The sequence below is a fragment of the Aricia agestis genome, chromosome 1 (genome assembly GCF_905147365.1).
Source record: "Aricia agestis chromosome 1, ilAriAges1.1, whole genome shotgun sequence".
In the NCBI taxonomy this organism is placed as follows: Eukaryota; Metazoa; Arthropoda; class Insecta; order Lepidoptera; family Lycaenidae; genus Aricia; species Aricia agestis.
In genome coordinates, this window is record NC_056406.1 from 18550347 (window position 1) to 18577864 (window position 27518).

The window sequence follows — 27518 nt, forward strand, 5'->3', positions numbered from 1 at the left end:
GATGTTTTATTGCGTAAAAAGTTAAATACAATTTCAGGCATCTAATTAGCATCTAATATTAGCTTTAAATATTTGTTAGAAGTAATTGCTCATTTTTCTTTTACACTTTTATTAATGCATTTATTTATTTTCAGTTTATGCACTGTATCTGTAAGATTTTAAAATCTAGTTTTCAGATGCATTAAAATATGCAATGAAATTATAGGCACTGCAATGATCACTGTTTACTGATGACTGACATTGACTTACATTTAAATTTCAAAAAGTATATTTAATTTTAATATCAGTTCCAAGATATATAAGTACTGTATGTATTTAAATATTTCTATATTTATTTCTTATTATGTGTTTTTAGTAACAAATGTTAACTTGTAGAAAATAGCCAAAAAATGGCTATGTTATTGCTGATTTGTCAAGAGAGTCACGGGAAAAACACAGAAAATATTATATTGATATCTTCTTATATTTATCTTCTATGGGGGATACTATGCATTCCTGTGGCTATAATATCTTATAATTTGTCACTATTGTGAATAATAAATTAATAAGTATAAACTGCATGCTCACCTATACAAAATATGTTAAGATGTAAATTATAACCTAGATAGCGATGAGAAACAGTTGTAATGTATGTTATGTCCCAGAATCCTGTGCAATGTGCACTAACCATGACACATGCGTGAACAGTCATGACATTCATGTAAATAGGATCTATAGCAGTATTAAGTGTATGTAAGCAATATGTATTTTTTGTTTAATGTAAATGTTTATAAATAAAATATACTGTTGGTTGTATTACATCTTTTATTTTATTAAATATCCCCCAAACAATTTTCAATACCAAAAAATTACTATGCCAGTATGTTATTTGATTGTTTCATCCTATAATATTGTAAAATGTATGTTGTAGAAAGTATAAAATATACAAACTCAAAATAAAATTTGAAAATTAAATGATAAAGACACTGCTTGGTATTCATAGTATTTGTTAATAGTAATGTTGTTTTGCTGGTCTATGACTAGCAAAACAACATTTTTAAGTTGTTTAATATTCAATATAATTTATAAACAGAATCTTTATCCAAGTTCAAAGTAAGTAACATTTTGTTTATTGATCCTTTTGAGTAAGCAAATGTGTTTTAATTTTTTGTAGCAACTCTTTTTTCACAGTGTCTGGTACAATAGCTCGAGCTCTAGGTGTGACTCTCGTTACAAGCATATCAAAAGTTATGTTACTGCTGTCACTTTCTTTTACAACATCCCTGCATAGGAGCCTCACTTGGTCCTTCCATCCACACTCAGTTAGTCGTCGGCGTAAGAGCTCCTTAAATCTGTAAAGTAGGTATTTGTTTATTGTTAAAAGTAAAATTAGTAGCACACTGTAGTATTCAACAAAACTATTAAAAACTTTATTTACAGAGAGAGACACAAACAAATTCCTAACGAATTAGATATAAAATTAAAAATTAATCACTGACTTAAATTACAAATGAATATGGAATGATCTTGGTAGAGTGTAGACTGAGATGTAGACCTACGTTAATTTTATAATTTACCTCTCTCGGTCTCCACTTAGTATTAAACGTTGATGCGCTATTGTATTATTTACCGTCATATTGACTAGATACAAAATGTTTAATTTGTAATAGGAATTCACAAAAGTATCGATAAAACAAGTTTGTATGTTTTTGAGGCTTCTTCCTCAACTTTTTATTGTCACTGTCACTTGTCATTGTGGACTGTCAACAGCTGACATTTCATTTTTTTTTTATTCAAATGCTAGGGCATTGGGGTACTTTGCGGTGGGTTGATCGTGCCCGTAACTTTGCCTAAGCGGTGAGTTGAGCACCATGGGGTTTTAGTGGGTAGTTCCTCGGAGAGTCCCACATACCCCGGCCGATGTCCCCAATCCGCCGGGGATGCGTAACGCATTTCCCCATGTAAAAAAAAAAAAAGGGCATTGGGGTACTATATACTGGAGAGAGCCTTATATAGGTGTATAAGCGTCAAAAGCGTGTAATGTTATGTCCTACTTACTAGGACATAACAAAGGAGTCGGTCTGCATATATTATGTAATAAAAGTGTTAATAAAGGTTTTTAGTGAACATTTAATGCTACATATTGTTGAGTTTTGTGGTTTCGCTAAATAATAAACCATAAGAATGGCCAAAGAATGCCTCAAACACGTGGATTTAACATTAAATACGTAAGTTTTGAACAATGTTTTTTGGGCTTTTCAATCGGTATTTTTGTAAGAAAAAAAGATAATTTATAATTTTATTAATCTCTTATTCGTGCTATATAAGGCATTAGTGCTAAAAATGTCACATCAATTAATAATTTGGCTATAAAAATTGAATAGCTTTTTACGTGTGTTTACGGATTCTCATCACTTGAACTATAGTTAATCGATATCATGAACTAATTGACTTTCTTTCCTGTATCATAATATGCTTCGAAATAATCGACAAATAGAAATATTCAAGAAAATAAACTCACACTACTTGTATGAAAATAAGCACAAAATGGCCACGCGATGACGGGCTAAGACTACATCTATTATAATACTTTATCTATGTGTTAGGGTAACAATCTAAGCACGAATAAATACAATCCACTGTTGTATAAAATAATGGAGGTCAGTGATACAATCTAATAGCGTTTTCGGCATTTCGGTAGTTGAGATCAGCCTATATTCGTCCACTGCTGGACATATGCCTCTCTCAATGAACGCCAAGATGGCCTCCTCTCACCTAGTTGGTGGTCGACCTACACCCCATTTACCCAGTCTTGGTCTCCATTCCAGAGTAAATTTACTCCAGCGATCGTCTGTTCTTCGAGCTACGTGGCCAGCCCAGTTCCACTTCAGCGTACGTTAATTACCTATCTGCATTATGTCGGTGACTTTAGTTCTTTGACGAATTGTTTAATTTCAAAACTTATCCGCTAAAGAAACTCTGAGCAGAGCACGCTGCACGCTGAGCAACGGAAAACTTACGAGCTAGCCCAGCTGTAAAAGGCCAGGTTCCGCCCCGTAGGTCATAACGGGAAGCACGCATTAATCGAAGACTTTCGTCTTCAAGCTCTGTGGAATTTGCGACGTGAGATTGTATCTTAACTTCCTGAATGCTGCCCAACCCAACTGTATCCTCCCATCGGTTTCCCTCTCGAAGTTATGTCTACCTACCTGTAGGCTGTCCGCTGTAGTATGTGCCCCAAATAGACATATCGACTACACTTAGAGAAAGGCACCGTTAACTACAACCGGTCTCAGGAGAACATGTTCGTCGAATATGACTTTCGTCTTGTCCAAGTTCATCCCGAGATCGATCCGCCGAAAAGATTAATTTAGGTCGTTCAACATTTGCGAGTCCTTCAACGATTCTGCCAATATGACGATATCGTCAGCGAAACGAAGGTGTGAGAGGTAGGTACTTGGCGTTAACGTTTAATATGTCACGTCCTTTCCAGTTTAGGGCCTTGAAGGCGTCCTCTAACGCATTTGTGAACAGTTTCGGGGAAATATAATTCCCCTGTCTCACTCCTCGATGCAAATAGATTGGCCTCGTTGTGGCCCCCGTACTCGGAAGGACATAGACGCGGCATTCTATAGACCTCTCAAAACTTCGACGTAACGCTAATCGACTTGACACCGTTGCAGGGTATCCAGAACAGCCCAGGTCTCAAGAGATTTTTTTATGAAATAAGGGGGCAAACGAGCAAACGGGTCACCTGATGGAAATTAGCAACTACCGTCGCCCATGGACACTTGCAACATCAGAAGAGCTGCAGGTGCGTTGCCGGCCTTTTAAGAGGGAATTAATACGCTCTCTTCTTGAAGGTTTGCAGGTCGTATAGGTCCGGAAATACTGCTGGGTTCAAACAGTTCGTTCCAGAGTTTTACAGTGCGCGGCAGAAAGTTACGCGAGAAACGCACGGTGGAAGACTGCCACTCATCAAGGTGATGAAGGATGGTATATTTTTCGCGTGGGACGATGGCGAAAAGTTGCAGGTGGTATGATTTCGAACAATTCCTCAGAGCACTCCCCGTGATACAATATACAACCGATAGAGGATGCAGAGTGAAGCTACACGTCGGCGTAAATCCAAGGGGTCCAAGCTGTTTGAAACACAATGGCAGTCAACAATTCGAGCGGCCCTTCGTTGGATACGATCCAGAGGGAGCAGTTGGTATTTTGGCGCCCCTGCCCAGAGTTGAGAACAATATTCCATATGAGGCCGAACCTGCGCTTTGTAGAGTTGTAGGCGTTGGTACGGACTGAAGTTCTGTCTCGCTCTGTTCAGAACACCATAATATTTTTTGAATAAATAAATAAATATTAACAATTGCCTTAAGGTGTAATATGGTCTATGGTGCTAAAGCCTAGCTGCGAAAACCAGCCTGCTCCTGTGGCTGGTATTCGTCAAGTTTATTGGATAGGCGATTCGTCATGATCCTATAAAATGTAAATAAAATAAAATAAAAAATAAAACAAAAAATATATTATATATTATGTTTATGTGGCTCAAAAGTGAGATGGGCCTATAAACTTCCCCAGGTCGTCCCCATCTAGCAGAGTACCCACTGGGCACTCTGCTAGATGGGGAATGTTGTCAGCTTGCTGGGCACTGCCCAGCAAGTTGACAACATTGCCATTTGCCACTGATTGCCTCGTTGGATGGGTATTGCTAACCGTTGTGCCAGGTGTGCCCCGGCTCTGGGGACTCGGGTGGCTTCAATAAGCTTCTTAGATATTTTTCTAAACAGCTTATTATGCCCCCCGACCCCATGAGCCTAGGGGTTTTTTTAAAAAACTCTCGAGGCTCGAGGTGGGTGTGGGACAATCAATCCCACAATGAACGACGAAGATCACGGTCCTTTAATATAAATTATATTATAGCTGGTAACAGTACATATTATAACATGTCGAGTAATCAGTTTAGCATTAGTTGTAGAAAGCCTATTGATCGAATAAAACATAAACTACGCGTGACCGTAGGTCTTCCCGCGATATAATTTAATTAGAAAAGTTCTTGTCGTCAGTTCTTCGGAAATTTTAACCACAGTTCTAGTATCCCGCTATAACTATTTAATTTTGTGAGAAAAAATGAGAATAATTTTATTCAAGACTGTTTTTACTTTGTTCATTGTAGCTATTTCGGTAAGTGGTAAAATTATGCATGTTATCGTTTACTATGTTTAAAATCTTGAGTATAACTACTCTGTACAGCTTTAACCTTAAATATTGAGAGGAAGCCCAAAGTCCATCTGATTTTACGATTTTCGTTACTAGTCTACTTAGCTTCAAATTACAAATTGTTTTTATTTATTATCTTTGCTGTTATTTATTATTGCTTGTCAGGGTCGGCAGTTCAGAGTGACGGACCAAGTGTATTTGGACATCGAGGTGGACGATGAGCCTCTGGGTCGCATCGTGATCGGTCTATTCGGCGATTTGGCGCCCAAAGCGGTCAAAAACTTTAAAGTATTAGCAACGAAAGGGATCAAAGGGAAATCGTACAAGAGGACCATTTTCACGCGTGTCATCAAAAGATTTATGGTTCAAGGTCAGTCTTGAAGCAAATTTTGACGAATAAACAGAACTTACACACTTGACATAATCTAATCTGCGTTTTCAGGTGGAGACATAGTCTCTAATGATGGGTATGGCTCACTAAGTATATACGGTGAGAAGTTTGATGACGAGAATTTGGACACGGAGCACACCGGCGCCGGCTTCGTGTCTATGGCTAATAAAGGTGGGTTGATACCACCAATGTCTTCTTACCAGATGCAGGATGGTTTACCTAGAAAAGACCGTAGGATTCGTAGGGACTAGGGAGTAGGCGGAGACAGGGGGGGGGGGGGGGGGGCGGGGGCAAATTACCCAGGTTCTGGTGCCAGGGGGGGGCAAATCACCCAGGTTCTGAGCCAGGGGGGGGCAAATCAGATTTTTCATAAGCTAGGTGTTTATAAAGAATAAAAAAATTATAATTTTTAGTTGTAAAAATATTGTATTGCAAACAAATGGCAAAAATTCGTTCTTAATTTTTATAGATAAAAGTACTAGATAATATACTTATACGTCAACATGATCCAGGGGGGGCAGCTGCCCCTCCCCTGCCCCCCCCCCCCCTCGGTACGCCCATGTGCATTCGTATTATTTCTGCTATCAATAGCTGCTGCAATGTTTCAGGTAAAAATACGAATGGATGCCAGTTTATTATCACAGTAAAAGGGACTCCTTGGTTGGATGGCTTACATACAGTCATTGGAAAGGTAAGAGAATTTCGATTGGTTCTTAAATTAAATGAGGTTTTATTGTTTCGAAATCATTAACAAATAACAAGGCCACCTTTGGCCTTTTAACATCTATCAACAGTTGTTGCTCGATAGCGCCATCTGCACTCTGCAGTCACTGCGGTTACATTATTTTAATTGTAAAATTTTAAAACTTTTCAAACAGGAACTTAGTCGGTATTGTCCAGCGTATATTTCGGGCAAGTCCCGTTTGCTTATTTGCTAGACCACCAAGCACTACATTCTCATGCCGTATGTGATCCTCGTCTGTACTCTGTGCTACATTTGAGCATTTCATTGAGATCTCCTTACGTTTTAGGTAGTTGAAGGTCAAAAAGTGGTTCACCTGATGGAGAACACGCCGACGGACATGGACGACCGGCCCACCAAGCGGATCGTCATCGCCGACTGCGGGCTCGTACCCACCGACCCCTACTACATCTCTGATAACCCCTACGAGTGAGTTTATGGGCCGCGCTATACCGGAATGGCAGCGGCGAGGCGAGCACTTTCAGTGTCATCATCATAGTATCGCTTGAGAAGTCTATGGCCGCATAAAATCATATGACACTGAAAGTGCTCGCCTCGCCGCTGCCATTCCGGTTTGGCGCTGCCCTAATGGCTAAATCTACTTTGAAATTATCTCTTAACTGTGAATCAAGGTTTAAGCTAATTCGGAAGGTAATAATAGTTGTATCTTGCTATTGTGTCACTGAAAAGGAGACTGGGTCAATTCAGACCGCAACGGGACGCGTAGATTATATGCATTTATAAAGTACTGAATTGATAGATTTCAATTGCGCAAGATACAGCTGCTGTACTCTGCGAAACATGGCGGTAGCGATCATTGACTCCCTGTCAAAAACTTGACATTTTCTATAAGTACTTATATAAACCACGATTGACAATGAAGTGTCAGATGTTGTCAATCGTGGCTTTGTATAGAAAATGACAAGTTTATGACAGGACAGGGGGTGGCGGTCAATGACCGCCACCCCCATGTTTCGTAGACTACAGTATAGTATAAAGTCTTGCAAATCTGTCAAATCCATACAAATTTAGAAATGCACCTACGCGTCGCGTCGCGGTCTGAATTGCCCCTTAGCATATTATACTTATTAGAATATATAACAGTAAAAACATAACAACTATTTTCTGTAGTTTAATGGTTTGTTAAGTGCTTACCAGTAAAGTAGTGTTAACAGCAAATTATGTTTTTTTACAGTGTTTGGGGCTGGATTAAGGCGTCTGCTGCGCCACTCTCTATGTCCTTCTCAATTTTAGCATTCTTCCATTGGATGATAAGGAAAATGGAAATAAAATAATTAGGTAGGTACCTACTTAACTTGTTAATGCGTAAGTTGTAATAACTAATAAGGTTTATGATACGTTATTATTTTTATTTATTTTAAGTATTTTTAAGGCATAATTTACGGGAAACAATAAAGGATATAAGTTATGTTCATCATGTTCATCTACTGTTTTACCAAATAAAGATTATTTTCTTTCTTTCTTTCTTTATAAGTAAGGTGTTTGTAATATTTTTTATAAAGAATAGATACAATGTCAATAAATTCATTTATTTATATATGTTATTTACAATAGGTTTTACTATTTATTGTATTAGATACCTTACGTACCTACTTCTTCTTTCAAAGACTGGAAATTTTAGAATCAACGCAAATGCTGGAGACCGAACAAGGTAAACTGTTTTACCAATACAGTTCCATAAATACTTGTAATATTACATTGAAACGGCGCATTCATTAAGAACTTGTAATATAATAGTACCTATAATGTAAGTACTACCTATGTAGTCTTGTTAGATGTTTGGATTGTGATGACTGGTTAAAAAGTTAAGTTTATAGTTGAATGGATGAACTTTCTACTTCGCAAGTAATCGACTTTTCTGTCTAAACAAAAAGTAATCGATTGCAGTAGACTTTGCCCTAACCTTTTCAAGAAACGGAGTAGGAGGAAGAATAAATGAGCATGGCAGAAAGGGATAACACATCAGTCACCACCGAGTGCAATTTCTTAAAAGACGATCTTCTTACTAACGATCCCCTTGAGACCACGCAGGCGACGTACAGTCCACTTAATTTAAACAAATGCTGCGACTTCGTCACATTATCTACTGGTTAGTTAGTTCCCACCACTGTCGGCTCGTCTCGTTATCTCAGTAGCATGAGAAGCGGTACGACGAGGAGGATGGCGGCGCTCGCGGACGCGGGGGCGGAGTCTGGCGCCGGCGTCGCGGAGGGGGGCGGGGCGCGCTGGCCCGCCGCCGCGCCGCACGCGCGCTCGCACGCCGCCCACGCGCCGCACACTTCGCACGCACTGCTGTCCACCGCCTGGTAAAACACGCGTGCGCGGTGACCTGCAGGAGGACGTTTGAATAGTATTATACGCTCTAGATTCATATTTTTGTAATATTTTGTAAGTAATTCATACACTTACTGGAGTCATACAAGTCGATAATGGTGACGGCGGCGGGGCGCTGCCTGGCCACGGGCAGCGCTCGCGGTGCGGACAGCGTGGCACAGCGCTCCGCCAGCCCCGCGCGCGCCCACGCCGCCACCGCGCTGCCGCCGCCCATCACGCGTGCGCCCACCACGTGCGGTGCCGCCTGGTAACATACAGCATTACGTATTGCGCATATACTTACATGATACAAAGTCTTCAATCAACAGGCATGTAATTTAAAATACTGATGTTAATATTAAAATGACAAATAACTTACCGTGAGTCCCGTTATGGTATTGATATCTGCCAAATATCCTGACGGCAGGTTGATGGTTACCAGAACTAGCCCGCTCTCAGTTTCATTCCCAACTGGCACAAAGCTGAAAATAAGAAATAATACATAAAGATTCCTTACGCCAAATTTTAAAGGGCTAACCTCTGAGCTTCGATATAATATTAGAGTGTTATATTCAGACACAACTAAGCAGTAGCCCGTCTGTATAGATAATGCCACGAAATCCTCAAGTACCCGATGCAGACGGAGAGCTGCAGGCGGCTGGAGGTGGAGACCTGATCGACGCGCGGGTCGAGCGTGTAGCGCGGCCACGCGGCGGTCACGTTGGTGGCGCCGCGCGCCCGCAGCCCCACCGCACACACGCCTCGACCTGACGTGGTCGCGAGCGTGCTGCGGGCGTTACGCACCTGTGACCATGAATTACAATATTATTTTTAGTTCTTTTATTACTACATTAAATCTAATTTTTAAATACATTGGACGTTGATCTAACATCGAAGAATTCATAGACCTAGGTGGCGGTCCTACCGCTTCTACGTCATTTGTTCGAAGTATTATGTCAAGTCGTTAGTCGTGATTTGTAGTCAGTCGAGCTTGACGAACGACCAAATAACGTAGGTTTGCCATTTTCTTATATATATCTGATGGTACATTCGGTAGATAACTCCAATAGAAACCCACCAGCTGTGTCTGTATGATGAGCGCGTTGTCGTCGTCGATGTTGAACTGTCTTGGCTCGTCGAAGCCGGTGACGTTGACGGCAATGCGCAGTTTCGTCGGCGTTCGGATAGCCTGGGCGAACTGAGCCACTGCATCCAACTGGAAATTACGAAATTGTTACGTAAGGTATGCGGGTTCGTTGCGTAACGGTCTTTCGAGTTCCGTCTTGCGCAATGAAACAGATGGATGAACAGTGAAAGGTGAATTGAGCATTGTCCACAATAGTACATAAGATTTCGTATAATAAGTAAACATTTTGTGTTCCAAGATGTAGGGTTTGGGTACTTATGCTAAATAACGATTTATTATAATTTCAACAAAATAGGTCAAAGTCAGATTTGCTTTGCTGTGTCAGAAGCCTTAGTTCTTCCGGCCTCTTTACTGCTATAACAAATAAGCCTGAAGCAAATAGGCTGGAGTATTCCTACTACTCACCACTTCAGGGTCCTGGTCCTTGGTGCCGAGCGCCTGCAGCAGGTAACGCGCGACGGGCACGGCCTCGTCCGTCAGCCGCGCGGCCAGCATCGCCCGCAGTCCCCACGCCGCCGTCGCCGCCTCCAGGCTGTTGCTCTTCAGCCATGGGTTCCTCCACTCTGTACCCACTATCTTGCGCGACCAGAATAACATTCCATCTGCAAAATACATCGTTTATTCCCATCATACCGAATACCGTAATCATGCCGAGCTTCCATCGCGGAACTTCGGCATGGTGTGTTTAGACACTTACAGTTGGGGCAAGATTAATCATGAGTGATGACAATTAGGTTTTTGTAGTAACCAAGTTGCGAGCTATATTTACCGGTGCTGTTGGCGTATTTTTCCATCACCTGCAGCGTAGTAGTGGCCTGCGGATGACGCGCGGCGGCCAGCGCGGTGCTGGCTACTGCCAAACTGAACGGATCCAGGTCGGGAGATATGTTCTTAGCCACGAAGTCGAGGGCCTTGTTGATCGCGTTCTTGTATAAAACTTCACCTCCCTGCAACAAAATAATAGATTTGTATTTTTATCTTATTTTTATATTTACCATAATATTCCCTATTATAATTTAGATGATGCTTGGAATACAAATTGTATAACCAACGAGTAAAATACATTTTGGTTATTAATAAATATAATTTGTATTTGTTACAAACACATATCATTACCTAGTAACCAAAAAGTTTAAGTAAGTACAAATAATTTGCACTTATGTAAATTAAAACTACATACTTAATTCAGAAGGTTATCAGAACGTACGTTGGTTTCAATGAGTGCGAGCAGCGCGTGCGCAGCAAGCGGAACGGCGGTGGCGTGCGGGTCGTTGCGGGCGGCGCGCGCGGCGGGCCGCCACGAGCCGTCCGGCAGCTGCGCGTGCGCCAGCCACCGCGCCGCGCCCGCACCCGCCGACGGCGACACCGCCACGTAGCGGGCTGACCGCGACAGCCAGCGAGCTGCCATAGACGTCATCCTGTAACATGACATTCATATTGGGTATATTATAATAATACATAATAATTATTTTCATAATATCATCATCTATAACAATATATTATTATTGAGGAAAAACCCCTGTAAGTGAGCAAGCGGATGATGATGAATTATAGGTAAGAATACTTTCGATCATGTCAATAAAAAAAAACAAATCCAAACCGGTCCATATAAACCTGAGATATAAACAGACACATCGAACTTATACTTAACAGCATTATAGCCTTGATGATAAATACTTTGTTAAGCTGAAAAAAGAGGTTGTGTTAAAACCCATACCAAACATCAGTTTCGGCGTCTTCACCGAGCTCCTGCGTAAAGGCTCCGTCTGGTCGGCGGAAGGCCATCAGCCTCTGGTAGCCGGCGGAAGCTTGGGCACGAGCATCCTTCGTTATCGTTACTTCATCAGTTTGTTCGGTAGCCTGTAAAATACGCAATAACAAGGTAACATATTGATTTTTATTTTATTTCGAGTAAAGCAGTTACCAAAAGAAGTACCTGAAGGTAGTCCAGAAGGACGCAAGCACGAGCCATAGGCCGCAGAGCGTATGCGGGGTCCACGGCGAGGTTGAGCGGCTCGCGCGTGGCCCGCAGGCTACCGGCCAGCAAGTCGCCCGTGGCTTCCAGCGAGACAGCGCCCAGCTTGGTGCCCGGCGCCGGGGTAAGAGTCACGTTGGCGCGCGCCACACCGCGCCGACCGTCCAGCAGCGACCAAGACCAGATGTCCTCCTCGTACCCATCCTATACAGACATTTCACTTGGATAACACGAGGACCAGCTGTTTCCTTCTTTTAAATTGAGCCCATTTCTTGGGTATTGAATAAGTTTATTGATATGCTCATACTAAGCTTCCGTGTTTCCTTTGATAAAGGAAAAATATGCCCAACTGCAACGGTATTGATTTAAGTTTATTACTTACTAAACTTTCATAACAGTGCGCTTCTGGCTCTTTACTACTTGGCTTTTACCTTGACATAGAGCGTCCGGAAGAGCGAGGCGGAGACGCCGTTTCCTGCGGCCTCGACGATGACAGGCGCTTCTCCCGCGCGCGCCGCCGTCACCAGGAACGCCGTGCTGGCGGACCCGCGAGCCGGCACCTTCACGCGCGAGCGACGGAACAACTCAATCTCTGCGTTAGAGTAGGTCATGTTATGTTCTGTTAAGGCTTAAAGCTGCTTAAAAATACAAGATTATATAAAACATAAACAAACTCACTTTTGGGGGTATCCACATTGTTTTCCAAAGGTTCGAATTCGTAGTACTGGTCGGAATTGTGGAAAGTCACTTCCACTGAAGTGTCGACGTTGAGCGAACTCTTCAAAGTAATGACGGCCGCTATACTTTCTCCTCTCTGTAATGTCTCCGGCAGCTCAGCGGTAATAGACAGGGGGAGGGTAGTCTCAAATTTCTGAGGCATGGCCAAGCCCAGACCTAGGGTTGGGTGCACGGCGAATGCTCCGACTGACCACTCGCCGGTAGTTGTGGGGGACCAGCGTTCGCTGCCTCCTAATCCATCGTTTCTATAAAAAAACACGAAATTATTTTCTTCATGAAAAGTTTATACTAAGGCAGATAACGGCAGATTGCTCTACAATGTTATTTGATAGTTGCGACTAACCCAAACCGGATTTTAAGTTCTGTAAATTATAAGCTTGGGAATAATGATTTTCAAATGAAAAAAGAGGGTAGTTTTTAATGCTCACCCGATGGACAAGTTGGCGAACATGAAGGCGGAGTTGGGTGCGAGCGGGCGCGTGAGGTAGTGGCGCGGGGAGGGCGGCGGCGGCACGCGGCTGAACGCGTACGGCCCAGCCGCCGGCGCACGAGTGCCCGTCTCCACCTCCTCCATGGCTGGAGCTGAAGTAACGAGCAATTATGTTAGCGGGCCCCTACTCCCTAGACGAGCAATTATTGTATTGCGCAATATCACGTATTGCGTAATATTATTGACCGTCTATGGATGATATTGAACATCGCGCGCCTTCAATCTAATTGTCAAAAAAACAGTTCAATAAAATTGAAGCGTGATATTGACAATACAATTGATTGTCTAGCAAGATAGCAGATAGTCAAAAACACACTTTAAGCTAACCCGCTTACAGTGTGTTTTTGACAAAGTCTGCAAGAATTTAGCTAGGTTATTACCTTTTTCATCAGCCACCACACCATCAGTCAAAATGACAACACCAGCATTCTGAAAGAAAAATAGCGAAATGTAGTTTATCATGACGATTAAACCATAATAATAATATAACGATAAAGTACCTAAAAAGTCTTGAACTCACTTTGAAGACATCCATTGTATTGTATCCTCCCAAGTCCAACCCTAGGCCAGGCAGCTGGTCTTCATTTTTGAAGGTGGAGTGTCGTAGTCCGTTGAAACTTTCAACTTCTCGTTCGATCTTAAATAATCATTAATTTATTAATCGTTTTATTTATCTATATTTTAAAAAAAGAAAATAAAACCAAGAAAAATACAAACCGTATGTAAGTCGAGACCACTTCCAAGTCCGTTGGCGCTCGCCAAACCGTTCGCGATGGCTTTTTCATCTATTCCGAGAAGGGCTCCTAGCGAACCTTCCTCACCAGACACGCGTATCTCCACTAAACCATTGGGTCGGATAGTAGTTGGAGTGATGGACGTAATGGACACCTGCAATGGGAGTACATATTTGTTACTGGAGACATTGCATTAATGTTTGCTTTTGTAACGTTATCTCATTTTAAAGCAGTAAAGTTTATAAGATATGTAACGCGTTCTGATATCCAAGGTAGGTATCAAAACTTTTGCCTTTTAACATTTGCTTGGCGTATGTATATGAAAATACAATTTTGTTGTTTGATAAGATCCAGACTGGGTCCAAGAGGTACTATAATATGTTAGATTAAGCAGGATCTGGGTATACTTTGTGCTGCAGCAGTTGTCGGTGTGGCACGTGCAGCGCGGCGGCGAGCACGCGGCCGTCGGGGCGCGGGTGCCACGCCAGCAGCGTGCAGCCCGGCGACAGCGCGCCGAACACCGGCACCGCCACGTCCACGCTGCGACGACCGACACGCAACTACAACAGGATTAAAGACAATAATATATTAAATTTTTGATATGCTGGAACTAAACGGATCGGAAGTCGGAATTCTTGAATTACCAGAACTTTCACAGAATTGAAATAACTCTGGGTTATAGAAAAATCGAACCTTCCAGTGTCAAATGGTTTTGGCATTATATACAGGGTTCTAATTTTAGGGCTGTATAGTATAGTCCCACCACTGTCAGCGTTCGGTTATTTTTGGATTTTTTCTCAAGTCGTCATTGCCATAGTTGAAAATTGGCTTACCTCAAGAGTCTTAGCGGTGAGTATATTATATCCCCGCGGTCGATGACAACGTAGTGCAGCAGGTACATAGTCTCGGTAGTGTTGATGCGCGCGCGCAGCTCGTCACCTAGCGTGATGTCGCGCGTCATCAGCTCGATGGTGAGGTAGCTGTCAATATTTTTCTATAGAAACCTTTCAAGGCCGTAATGTTTACCTCAAGAGTCTTAGCGGTGAGTATGTCCCCGCGGCCGATGACAACATAATGCAGCAGGTCCATGGTCTCGGTGGCGGTGATGCGCGCGCGCATCTCGTCGCCGGGCGCGGTGTCGCGCGTCAGCAGCTCTATGGTCAGGTGGCCGTCGTCGGTGGCCGCGCCGCGCTGCACGTTCACAACACGCTCGGAGACGTCGCGGTACTTCGCCTGAGGAAGGTATGAATTTTTAATTGTAAAATAGCTGATTATTGACTTGTGAATTCAGGGGGGGGGGGGGGTTAAAATATTTTCTTTACCGCTGCTTTTGTATGTAGAATCGCCGATCAAAATGTGTAGAATTGACATAAGACGAGTCGAACGTGAACGTCATATTAACGAACGCTTAAATGTCAATTCCATACATTTCGATCAGCGGTTCTATAACGAAGCGATAACGAAAAAGTCTTGGCCAAATGACCGGAGTCATAACATCAGCAAGTCGGTAGAAAATACCTGTTGGAAAAATGCTGTAAATACAAATTGCCTTAAATATTAATAATTATGTTAGCAGGTAATAAATAAACAAAGTTAATAGAGAAGGACTGGTTATGTTAACTTTATCTACTTTAATTATGTTTTTTACATATTATTATTGTAGACACTTATATTTTAACTTTACAATAATTATATTCAATACGCTACATTACTCTGTAGTAAATACGACTTAAGGTGCGTCCACATTTGTATTTGCGCGATCAGATCTCCGATGATCTCCGTCGCGATCATCGCGCCGTATCAAGTATGCGTATCATAGTGTGGACGCCTATTAGATCATTCTGCGAATCATGCGCGTATTTGATACAACACGTATCAGATACGCGTTTAAAAGCGATCGGGGCGTATCATGATACGCATATCATTTTGATACGCGACGGAGATCTGATCGGAGATCTGATCGCGCAAATGATACAAATGTGGACGCACCTTTATGTTAGGCTACAATAACAATGTTTGATATAAATTATAATATCAAACATTGTTATTGTAGTCTAATACTATAGCAACGGTTTTATAAAGTTTAAGTAACTATTTCTGTGGGGTCTTCGACCGATTTAATTTAAGAGAAAGTTTCTAATTAAGGCATTCCTTGTTAAATGTTTGTTTTAACACTGTTTCCATAAATTTAAATGACTACTTGATTTATCAAAGAAAGTAAGTAAGTACTTATAAAATTTAAATTAGGTGTTGCATCTCTTTATATTTTGTTACCTACCGTGAAGATGTTATTAACGTGTAAATAATATTATGATTGCCGTAATAAGAGATAAGTATTACGAGTATCTTTCACTTCTAGACAGGTACAATGTAGCGTCTGGTTACGTAATCAAAACATTTTTTATTTTTATTTTTATGAAATAAGGGGGCAAACGAGCAAACGGGTCACCTGATGGAAAGCAACTTCCGTCGCCCATGAACACTCGCAGCATCAGAAGAGCTGCAAGTGCGTTGCCGGCCTTTTAAGAGGGAATAGGGTAATAGCGGAGGGTAGGGAAGGGAAGGGAAGGGAATAGTTGAGGGTAGGGAAGGGAATAGGGTAGGGGTTAGGGGATTGGGCCTCCGGTAAACTCACTCACTCAGCGAAACACAGCGCAAGCGCTGTTTCACGCCGGTTTTCTGTGAGAACGTGGTATTTATCCGGTCGAGCCGGCCCATTCGTGCCGAAGCATGGCTCTCCCACGTATTACATTCAGTAAGTACCATAATATTTTGTTTTTGGGAATTAGAAATAAGGAAAAACCTTATTAATGTTGTCACAATTTATTTCATTATATGTATTAACATAATATTGTTGTTTATTAAGGCTGGGACTCTACGCACAAGAATTGCGGAAAAAATAAGAGATAGTAAAATAAAATACAGCCAAACCTGGATAAGCTAGAGTTCAAGGGAACACGATTTCATTCTTGCTCATAGAGGTTTCTCACTAACCCGAGTGTCTCGCTTATTCAGGTACAAGGTTAGCGTTTCTCTCTTATAGAGGTACGCAGAAATGACAAGTCAAAAATTCATGGACTATGTAATTTTATTTTATTTAGAACTTATTTACATTTTAAAAAATCCGTCAATTTCGTTTGGTTTTTGTATTTTGAATGTTTTTCTCTAACTTAAGTATATATTTTGTCGAATATTGCTTGATCAACAACCCCATAGACATAATATAATGCTACGACAGTATATATTATGTCTATGAACAACCCCATTCAAACGCATTCACTATTTTAAGTTTATCACTCAATGACAGTACTTTAATTTTCCGTTTTGACATAATACACAACAGAACTTTCCTTAACAATTGGTTAACCATAAACTGAGTAAGTCCATTCGCAAAGATGCGATAAAAAACAACGTTTTTTAGCTCAAAGAAATAGAATGGGTACAATATTGAAGACAATACAAAAACACTGGTGGGAAGTTTAACGAAAGTTAAGAATGAGTCATAAAACAGCAGATGTTAAATTGTAGCAGATGTTCAATTTGTAATTTGTTTTCTCATTTGTTACTGTGTCTGTAAATAAAAAAATAAACCTCGACTGTCGCTTATAGAGGTATAGAAAAGAAGCAGTCTCGCTCACAGAGGTCCATGAGAGAAAAACGACTCTCTTATCAGAGGTTTCTGTTTCTCGCTAATAGAGGTTTTGGGAGCTTAAAATGACGGGTCCTAGCTATTACTCTCACTTATACAGTTTTCTCACTTATCCAGTTGTCACTTACCCAGGTTTAACTGTACATCTGAAAACTTATCACTCGAGTGTCGAAGTTTCCGACAGTAACATTAACTGACTCGACATATTTCTACTATATATATTCTATTCCGACTTCTCTACATTTCCCAAGTCTTACTACCCAGCCTTTTTTTATGACATAAGGGGGCAAATGAGCAAACGGGTCACCTGATGGAAAGCAACTTCCGTCGCCCATGGATACTCGCAGCACCAGAAGAGCTGCAGGTGCGTTGCCGGCCTTTTAAGAGGGAATAGGATAATAGGTAGGGAAGGGAATAGGGTAGGGGATCGGGCCCGGGTTTTCTGTGAGAACGTGGTATTTCTCCGGTCGAGCCAGCCCATTCGTGCCGAAGCATGGCTCTCCCTCGTTTATTTAACCTTATTCATTCAAATTCGATCGCGTTTTGATTCGATTTATGTTGATGTTCGAGTTGTCCAACTTACCACGAGATTGAGTGTGGAGTTGATGTGAGGGAGGTCCGGCGTGTAGGAGTACCTGGCGACGCCCCGGCTCAGGTCGACGGTTGTCATGTTGACCGGTGCTCCGTCGTCCCAGAGACGTTCTACCGTCACGGTGCCTGCTTCGTCTATGATGTCCCCTGTCGTGTTTACTACTTCGATCTGTAATTAAAAATATGAGATTTGTTATGACTACCGAGGTAATTTTAGTTCTAGTTATGGTCAAATTGCATTCGACGGTTTTGCAAGCGAAGTTAAATGTCTACAATGTATCATACTGCCTGTCTTCTGTGGCTCAGTGGTGAGCGCGTTGGTAGCTCAAGCCGGGGGTCGCGGGTTCGAGTCCCGCCGACGGAACAAAAAGTTTTCAAAGTTCCTGGGTCATGGATGTGTATTAAATATGTGTATCATATAATAAAAATCTTAAATATATGTATAGTATAAAAGTATTAAATATATTTCCGTTGTCTGGTACCTGTAGGCTGTAACACAAGTCCTTCAGGTACTTACCACAGGGCCTGACTGACGTGGTGTGAAGCGTCCATAGATATTATTATTATTATATTACTGCTTCACAAACGCCATGTCACTGCAGTTATGCGTTTCTATGTGAAATCTCCTACATTTGAAACCCCCGACAAAAAGAGTGTCTATGTGTGTGTTTCCATCCATGCAGGTGGACTGATTTTGATCTACCTATTATATATATTTTTGAAAGATATTATCGAGAGTGTTCTTAGCTATGGTTCATCATCATCAGCCCGCTCAGTCTTGAGAAATTTGGGTTGGATCTACTTGAAATTTTGAATCGGGGTTGTTTTTAAATTTCCTAATTTAACTTCGCAGTCACAGAAATAATATATCCATTTCTGTGTTCGCAGTCGAAAACATCGAATACACTTTGACTGAGTATCTAGTAATGACAAAATATTTGGGCTACAAAGAAAGTTGCATTAAAATGGGGAATTCCTTAGAAATATTATATCCTTATCTCGCATCAATTCATCGAATCCACGGTTTACCTGAACGACGTAAGGTAGTTGCGGCTTGAAGTGCTCTGGTGCGGATACTTTAAGCCTATACGGCGTACGCAAGAGCAGGATTTTTCTTGAAATATTCTGTCTGATGAGCGTGTCCTTCTCCTCTATCACGGCCTCTATGACCAGCGGCCTCGCAGCATCCTCTGCTAGATCCAAGTCTGTCTTTAAATCGTAGGGCACTTCTACGCTCCCGTTAAACTTGATGACTTTTCTAGCAGGAGATGAGAAGACCGGTTGCAGAAGGCCAGAGAAGAATACTGCGTACGCCGATATAGTTAGCTCCCCTTGCACTGGCATTCCATTGAAGTGTCTGTAAGAATAAAATGCGTAAAGGCTGATTTTCTTTGATTGATTAAACCGTCGTGGGGAAGATCAAAGCATTGTTTTATTATGTTTTCTATTATAAGAACTCGTTACTGTTTTATTTATCTGTTGTTTCTTTGTGCCTTTATTATCTTTATGTCATTCATCATTATTTTATTTTAGATTTACCTAAGAAGTAGATTCCGGAAGAGATAATTTTTATTTCACTATCTTTACCGGTTGTTACTCGTAAGGGCCATGCCATAACACTGCGTTGCGGTGTCACATCGTATATAAACTATAAATCTACGACGCCGCAGAACGCATCGTGAAAATTTCTTATGTTAAGCGGAGTCCACACCGCCGTTTTTTCATACAAACGTTGTCCCTCTTTCCTCCCTGGATAATGCCAGTAGAGTTATGATTTTTTTCCTGAATATCTATGGCCACTATGATCATGTCCCTATGTTTTCTTTTTTTTCATAATTTTATTATTAAAAAAGATTAAAAAAGAACGTCCAAAAACCGCGCTCTGCGGTGGGAGACTTGAGATTGGTAAGACAGCAATACATTTTCAAATACCTATTTTCAATTTCTCTCGCCCTTGGTGTATCCTCTTAAAGAGTGCTATATACTACTATATGAAATTGAGTAAATAGCACTCTTTAAGATATGATACGACGCCGCAACGCAGCCGCCTGGCTCTACGTCGTAGTATGTACTGGTAAAATTGCATTTTATATTTTTTATATTATTTTGATCTCTCCTACTTTAGTTATTTATAGAGATGACTCATTGTCTTAGCTAATGCCTACTTCACAGTCGCATGCATTACTTATTTCACATCTATAACAAAAAGAACTGCGTTTCATACAAATACGATTAGTTCACAGTTACTAGTCGTGAGAAACTCACTGCTAGGTAGTAGTTAACTATTATTATCCGGCAGACGTTTGATTTTTTGCTTCTTCGGTAATAATGCTAGAAACTTAATTAAACACATAGTTGAGACATATTGATTACGAAGTGCGTAACGGAGAACACTTCTAGAAAAGCTTCTAGAAAAACCGCGAAAACCGTTACAGCACTAGATAGACACTTCGGACTTGTATAGTTGGTAAAGTCTGTTTTTTTGATAAAGAACAGACTTTACAAACTATACAAGTCCAAAGTGTCTATCTACTATCTAGTGCTGTAACGGTTTTCGAGGTTTTTCTAGAAGCTTTTCTATATTGATAAAGACTATTTTGATAAAGTCTGTTAATTTTGTTAATTCTGTCAATGCTAACATTAACAGACTATACCATCCTTTACCTCTCTCCTTTTAAAAGTCTGTTAATTTAAAATACTTTTCCAATGTAACGAATAGATCATCTTAGGTTGAATTGATATTATTCCTATTTTAATTATTATTTTCCTTTTAAGAAAATCTTACAGTTTATTTATTCTCTACCTAAATATTGTAATTAATCCTTACTTGGCTGTGACGTTAATGTCGAATCTTCCGTCGCTGAACAGAACTTCCTTCGGCGCCTCCAGATGCATGTCAAACTTGGGCAGCACATAGTCCGCTACGGTTATTGTCCTAGAATACTTCTGGCCACGGACCTCTACCTACATTAAGTTAATACAAAAACATATAAATTTATAAAGAAAACATAAAAAATATCTTAGCCGTGGGCTGTTTAGATAGTGGCCAGGTCAATGCCCTGATGGTTTTTATATTAGAGATACCGCTATAAACGATTCTTTATATTATAGCTTATTTAAAAGTTTTACTTGGTGTTGCAATAGTAAACTAATGTAATAATAATAATTATTAAAAGTTGTTGTAATGAAAATTGTAATGTAATAATAATTATTATTAAAAGATTTAAAGGAAAAATTCGTGGAAAAATCATGGGCAAATGAGAATATTTCCGTGTTCCGAGGTAAAATTTGTATTCTTTCTCTGGACTAAAAGTAAATTTTGGACAAAAGTTTCATCAAAATCCGATCGAAGCATCGTGAAGAGGTAACAAATAAACGCAATTTTGCTACTGTCTATTTAGTAATTTGAGCCTGATCAACATGAGTCATGACTCATGAGTCATGACGTACCTGTATGGTCCACTCTCCCAGCGCTGGTTCGTCGGCCAGGGTGAGCTCGTTGGCGTAGACCCCCCGGTCCAGGGGCACCGCCGCCCAGTCCCGGATCGGGGACCCCCCGGCGTCCAGTACACTCACGTCGATCGTATTCGACAGCGGCAGCAGATATCTGCGAGTGAATGACCGTTGTAGGGCTGGCTAGTCGCAGTTCGATTTAGAGCCCCCGCAGACTGCAGACTTTTAGTCGGCCGATAGTTTGATCGAAAGCTTAATCAGTATGAAGGTCAAGGTTCATTACATTATTATCGGCCGATACACTAAACGATTTGTATCGGCCGATAATAATGTAATGAGACCCCAACTTGGTCAAACTATCAGGCGACTAAAAGTCTGTAGTCTGCGAAGTTTTCACTTTTTAGGCTGAGCGTATCTATTTAGTACGTTAAAACATGTATCTGCATTCTGCAGCACATATAAACAGTTACTACGTAGGCCGCAGTGGCTACGATTTATATACTTGAGTTTTATGAGATTTTTAGGATTTTCTGTAATGAAGTTTACGAATATAGCCTTTTCCCTTTTATAATTAAAAATGTTGCATAACTGTCATACATCGGATAGCGTCCTATCAGTATGACTATGAACTCTGTAGAGTGGAGATGTAAGATAATGAGTGAAACCTGTGAAATGAGACAGCCCTAGCCGCTGTGCGTGCGACCCGCGGGCCGCGCAGCGCGCTACATCAGTGGTATTGTAATGGAAAGTGTTTAGATTGAGGCTCAGATGGATATCGGAGCACCAGCCAACTGTCACGTTACATAACACGCGGTGCAATCCATCATCGCGCTGGTTATGTATTATTATTGCAACGAATCATATATTGTAAACTCTACATTATATTATATCAACAGCATGCCGAGCATGGCCACCGTGTTCATTTATGTTCTTCTACGGATGAATAATTAACGATAAAAATAATATTATGTTATTTTGTCTCCAAAACAATATAAATAATATTAAAAATCATTTAAATTAATAGAAATAAAGTAAATTGTTCTAATTTACTTATATATTTCAACTCAAAGTCAATATATATATATAAGTTATAAAATAAGAATGTTTTTTGTGATCTAATAATTTTAAACAGCTACGTTCTATTTCGTAAATTTCCATACTTGAAAGTTGAAAGATTTTGTACTAACTTGTCTAAAGCAATGGCTCTGAAGTTTATGGTGTCTCCGGGTTGGTAGACGCTCTTGTCAGTCTGCACGAAGACACAGAAGCTTCTGGGCTGGTAGACCAGTGCCGCTGACGACGAGAACTGCGGCCCGGAGGTGGACCGCGCTGTCAGTCGATAGTTCCCGGGCCCTGGATCGTCTATCTGTAGAGAGATGTGCTGATTATCACTACTGTATATTATAATATTATTGGTATACAGTAGTGGCAGATATTTACAATGCTGGACTGAACTGACGTCATTGATATGATACTGGCGCCCGCTACTATTTTGTTTCATCAAAGCTTAGCCAACTTTGAGGAATGAGAGTAGTATTATCATGGCAGAGACGTCGCGGAATATGGAATGACGAACGTGTATCATCAATACACGTTGAATTGAATTGAATTGAATTGAATTAACATTATTGCCTACCAAAATGTAGAATCCATTCGCTTAAATGATTTAAAAATAAAACTTGGAACACAATTTAATATTTTGTAATTTAAATTGAAACTAAATAACTTTAAATTGGCAAGACTTTCAGAGATTGGGACTTACGAGTGGTCAGGCTAGTGAGAAAAACGCGCTACATCACTTTCCATTTTGTATTTCTAAATGCAGTTTTTATTATAACATGTTTTTATATATTATACTGTGTTAGAAGTGTGAAACAATACATATTTTAACCTTCACATTTCAGTGAATGGACTCTAATTTTTGGTATGGTAATCGATACATATGGGAAAACGACACACGAAATATATAGCAGCAAAGTAGCAAAGGAAATAATATATTATGTAAGTACGTAATTTATTATATTATGACGTTATTGTGCATTGGATTTCTTTAAAACTCTTAACAACAAAAATACATTTTACAGTTAAGATATAAAATTAACGAAAGACGAAAGTCTCAATTTTTAAGAAATATCGGTCTGATTTACACAGTTGTTAATATAGTATTATAGTACAGTCATACTTATGTTATTGAATACTGTGTACATAATTTATTTCGAACAAAATATGTTTCTTATGTAACATAACTACACGGTGACTCAGTCTCTACCTAACAAATACTATTACTCAATTATTTATAAATTGTCATTATTTTTATTAATTATGCTATTAAAAAAAGTTTGTTGTTAAGCCTGTTCGTTTGTTCCTAATCAGATGAAATTAAAAATGTGCCCTCTTTCACCGCAGTCTCGGTAGACGGAGGTGTATTTTTGTTTATTAAAAAAATATGTTGTAAAATATAATATAATCTATCGTCTACCTACTTTATATTATACGTACTTACCGATAAATAAAATCGTGCAAACATAAAAATTTAAGTCCGTGTCGTGAGGTAAACTTGAAACTTGCTAATTTGTTATCATGCTTGCGATATTGAATTGTATGACTCTACATTATAATTTTCAATAACAACCTTATAACAAAAATCTTCGTTAAAATCTCAAAGCCCTATAGTCCTGTTAATAGGTAACTAACACATCCACGCGTCTTTTGAATTTCCATTGTTAGTATGGATGTGCCTTAAGAGGATACAACAGGGGCTAGAGAAATGAAAAAAAAGTACGTGTAATATCTATAGCTGTCTCCCTTACCTCAAGCCTATACCGCAGAACGCGATAGAGACAACTGCAGAAAATCCTGAAAATCAACGATTCGTTGTCCCCTGATTCCTTCTCCAAAACTTAACCGATTTAAGTACTTTTTTCATTAAAGATTTAAAAAAGGCTTGAGCTGTGTTCCTATGTCTTGCTTTTTTTGTATAATCTAGCCAAATCTGTTTTCTGGACGTTTGAACACAGTGGAAAATCTGGCCATTTTTTTGGGTTTTTGAACGTTCATATCTTATTTCATAATTAAATTATGAAAAAAAAGAAAACATAGGGACATTGTATTAGTGGCCGTAGATATTCAGGAAAAAAAATGTATAACTCTACTAGCATTATCCAGGGAGGAAACAGGGGACAGCGTTTGTATGGAAAAAAGGGCGGTGTGGAATCCTCTTAATAACCTAGTTTTACGTACCTCCAAGTCAACGAGTCTGGAAGTTGCCTCCTGGACCTGTATGACTCTGCCCTGCGAGAACTGCTCTCCATTGGCCCTCTTGCCCTCGATGGCCACGAAGAGGTTGAGGGCGCGGGGCCCTCCCGACACCGACACCTTGTAGTTGCTGTAGGGCCGCAGTACGCGGGGACCTAATACTGATACACTGGGAACAAAAACGGCTCTTTTAATCAGTTATTAGATGGACTAGAAGTGATTTTTAGTTTTAGCACAGAATACATATTAGTACAAGGTTTTAGTTGCCTGTAGGTCGAATCATTTTCTTCACAATATTAGCTGCTTCATTTTTTTTTCTATTTACATGCTATTAATCGAATGTAGCGTAATGGCCTCTACAGTTTGTAATCTTAACATCGTTTCCCATTAAATTAACTTTCTAGTAAAAGAAATTTAATCAGTCACGATTGATGTTTTCGTTTTGTGAAAAGAAAGGAAGAAAACCAGTTCAGAAAAGTGAAAGAAAAATATCTCACCATTTTACTAATCCTAAGGTGGCGAAGAGAACAAACAATTTTCCTACGTTGATCATTTTCCTGCAAAAAATAAAGCATTTAAAATAACTGTGTTTATAACCTTAGATCTATTTAATAACCTCGAGTGTTACACAAATCGTTATAATATTATTTTGGAGTCAAAAACAGTTTTGTAACCGTTTTCGTATAAGTACCTACATGTGCATCCGGACTGGAGGTCGTAATTAAGCCACAACTCTTTGTAAAACATAAACTCTTTAATTTTTTTTAATTACGAATGTTTACTTTGTTCTGTGAATCCCGTAATTAAAGAATTAATTCGTAGAATATTTAGAACGTTAAGCTCTGTGTCGCCACTCGCCACCAATTCTTAACACCAATCGAAAATTTCTGGTGGCCTGACCGCATACCGAATATGCAAATTAAAATACTGCAGTGTTATATAAGTTTGCACTTTGCGCATTAAACCTACATTTATATAATTTAAACATAATATATTACAGAAACAGCGACCGATCTAAATATAGATAAAGTATTTTACCCGCAGTGGTAACTTCTAAATATTAACATTTACTTTTTCGTAAAAGATTGAGGCAACGATACATTTAAGTCAAATTTATTAAACTAACAAATTGAACTTATTAAAATAACATTTCTTTAAAAGACAAGGAGGTACTTCGTGTTTAATATTCAGAAATGCGCCTACTATCCACGAACTCTACAATATGTATAAGGATTAAAATGGTCTACAAAAATTTTGAATTTGTTTGAATGAAAATATTTTGCCATACTGTGTGTAACTATTGTACTATACATAATATATTACTTTTCTAAATTACATTAATATTATTAATGCTGCTTTTATCTTGTTTTTTTGGCCCTAAGGTAGAGTTTTATAGGATTTGATGTATAAGTACTAGTGATATAACGGATATTCGCATTCGCAAAAATTATACGAATATTTAGCGAATGTTTTAATAATCAAAAAGGAAATTATTATATGCATGCATTTGAAATAATATAATAATACAATTTGCAATAATAATATATTATTGCAAATTGTATTATTTGCAATAATAATATATTTGCAATAATAAAATAATACAATGTGAAAAAACCAACATTCGTTACATCACTAATAAGTACATATAATATGGTATAGCTGTAAGGACTAAGTATTATAGTGGTAAAAGTACGCGTACTTTTACCGCCTACATATTGTTGGGATTATTGTGGAGTGTGGACTGTATTAACTTCACATTTCACAACAAACGTTTTATCGCGATCGGGTAATCTTTTAGCGGCGGCACATACATACGTAGAGCTGTCCCATACATGTTGTCCCTACATACCTATTGACTACCTACTTACAAACCAGTTTACGTAGATGCCTGCACTTGGTGTAACATTATGTATGAATGGATTACTACGTGTTTTGCTTCGTGGGATTGTATTCGAATAAGAATTCATCAAAGGATTTTGTACGTTTCGGTATTTTTTGCTTGTGCTTGCTAATGTAGAGTCTTAAAAAATGTAAACTTTTATTTAAGACTACATTAGCAAGTAAGCAGAGGAATAAGGAATTATTGTAATGAAAATATTGTGTTACAAGTTCAAATCTTTGTTTACCGAGACTCGGGCCGCTCTACAATGTGAATATTAATGATTTAGATGACAAGTGTCGTGGGCGAGCCGATAATGTTCCTATTGAATTCACATGTCCACTGTTCCGAGTGAGCTCTGTAACCTTGTGACAGTCATCTCTGACTCACAGTAAACATTGGCTTCGAAGTATTTGCGTCGGCGATGCAGCCTTTAAGCCTTATAGGGAAAACTTTAAATATTTAAACATCATCAGTTAAACTTCCTTTAAAAATCATCTTTAAACCGAGCTTAAACTCAGATTAAATATATGACCTGTTACATCGAGCGATGTTAAGAAACTTAAGCTCAATCTTCACTTACGGCGCGAACTTTCTCTACAGTAGAGTTCATCACAAATATCACGCAACGATTACCTGAGCCGTATATTTTCTTTTGTTGTTGTTTACGCTTACACTTTAACTTAAAAATGGATAGAATAAACATGTATTAATAAAATAAAATACCTTTTTCCGTGTATATTCACTAAACACCACACTTTCAAGGCACGTAACTTAACACTATATCACAGATCGTTTCTGCCGATTGCACACAGTTTTTGTGGCGGCTGACGCGGCCGCGGCTTCAGTGGTACGTAATCGAATGCCGTCTGCGCCTACGCAACGGCGGTGGGGTAGAGCCTTGCGAAAAACGCCTCAGTCCGCGCTGCACCCACTCGGAC

General features: G+C 39.7%; 3 protein-coding genes across 5 annotated transcripts; 1 reads left to right on the top strand and 2 right to left on the bottom strand.

Annotated features, from left to right (window-relative positions):
- Window positions 1-800: 800 nt before the first annotated feature.
- Window positions 801-1693, bottom strand: LOC121732035 (enhancer of yellow 2 transcription factor-like). Its single transcript, XM_042121829.1, has 2 exons — window positions 1557-1693; window positions 801-1331 (listed from the first exon to the last, which is right to left on the bottom strand). The coding sequence occupies exons 1-2, from the start codon at window positions 1613-1615 to the stop codon at window positions 1109-1111; spliced, it is 282 nt and encodes a 93-aa protein (XP_041977763.1). The 5' UTR covers window positions 1616-1693; the 3' UTR covers window positions 801-1108.
- A 3334-nt stretch (window positions 1694-5027) lies between these two features.
- Window positions 5028-16095, top strand: LOC121738896 (peptidyl-prolyl cis-trans isomerase, rhodopsin-specific isozyme-like). Of its 2 annotated transcripts, XM_042131279.1 has the most exons (8): window positions 5028-5163; window positions 5365-5569; window positions 5642-5761; window positions 6199-6281; window positions 6622-6761; window positions 7528-7635; window positions 9910-9917; window positions 16085-16095. In XM_042131279.1, exons 1-6 carry the CDS (start codon window positions 5110-5112, stop codon window positions 7625-7627), a joined length of 702 nt encoding a protein of 233 aa, XP_041987213.1. In that variant the 5' UTR covers window positions 5028-5109; the 3' UTR covers window positions 7628-7635; window positions 9910-9917; window positions 16085-16095. The 2 variants fall into 2 exon arrangements, with proteins under 2 accessions (XP_041987213.1, XP_041987137.1); XM_042131203.1 differs by lacking the exons at window positions 9910-9917; window positions 16085-16095 and having other exon boundaries at window positions 7528-7811.
- LOC121738750 (CD109 antigen-like) lies at window positions 7867-27518 on the bottom strand. 2 transcript variants are annotated; one of them, XM_042131086.1, is made up of 26 exons: window positions 27305-27518; window positions 25196-25258; window positions 24684-24867; window positions 22631-22809; window positions 21441-21597; window positions 20818-20954; window positions 19020-19347; window positions 17983-18159; window positions 14777-14983; window positions 14158-14310; window positions 13734-13904; window positions 13537-13653; window positions 13397-13445; window positions 12955-13108; window positions 12467-12771; window positions 12220-12380; window positions 11750-11992; window positions 11531-11673; window positions 11021-11231; window positions 10583-10760; window positions 10219-10415; window positions 9745-9882; window positions 9298-9470; window positions 9046-9148; window positions 8763-8931; window positions 7867-8682 (listed from the first exon to the last, which is right to left on the bottom strand). In XM_042131086.1, the coding sequence occupies exons 2-26, from the start codon at window positions 25249-25251 to the stop codon at window positions 8477-8479; spliced, it is 4296 nt and encodes a 1431-aa protein (XP_041987020.1). In that variant the 5' UTR covers window positions 25252-25258; window positions 27305-27518; the 3' UTR covers window positions 7867-8476. The 2 variants fall into 2 exon arrangements, with proteins under 2 accessions (XP_041987020.1, XP_041986950.1); XM_042131016.1 differs by having other exon boundaries at window positions 25196-25255; window positions 27304-27517.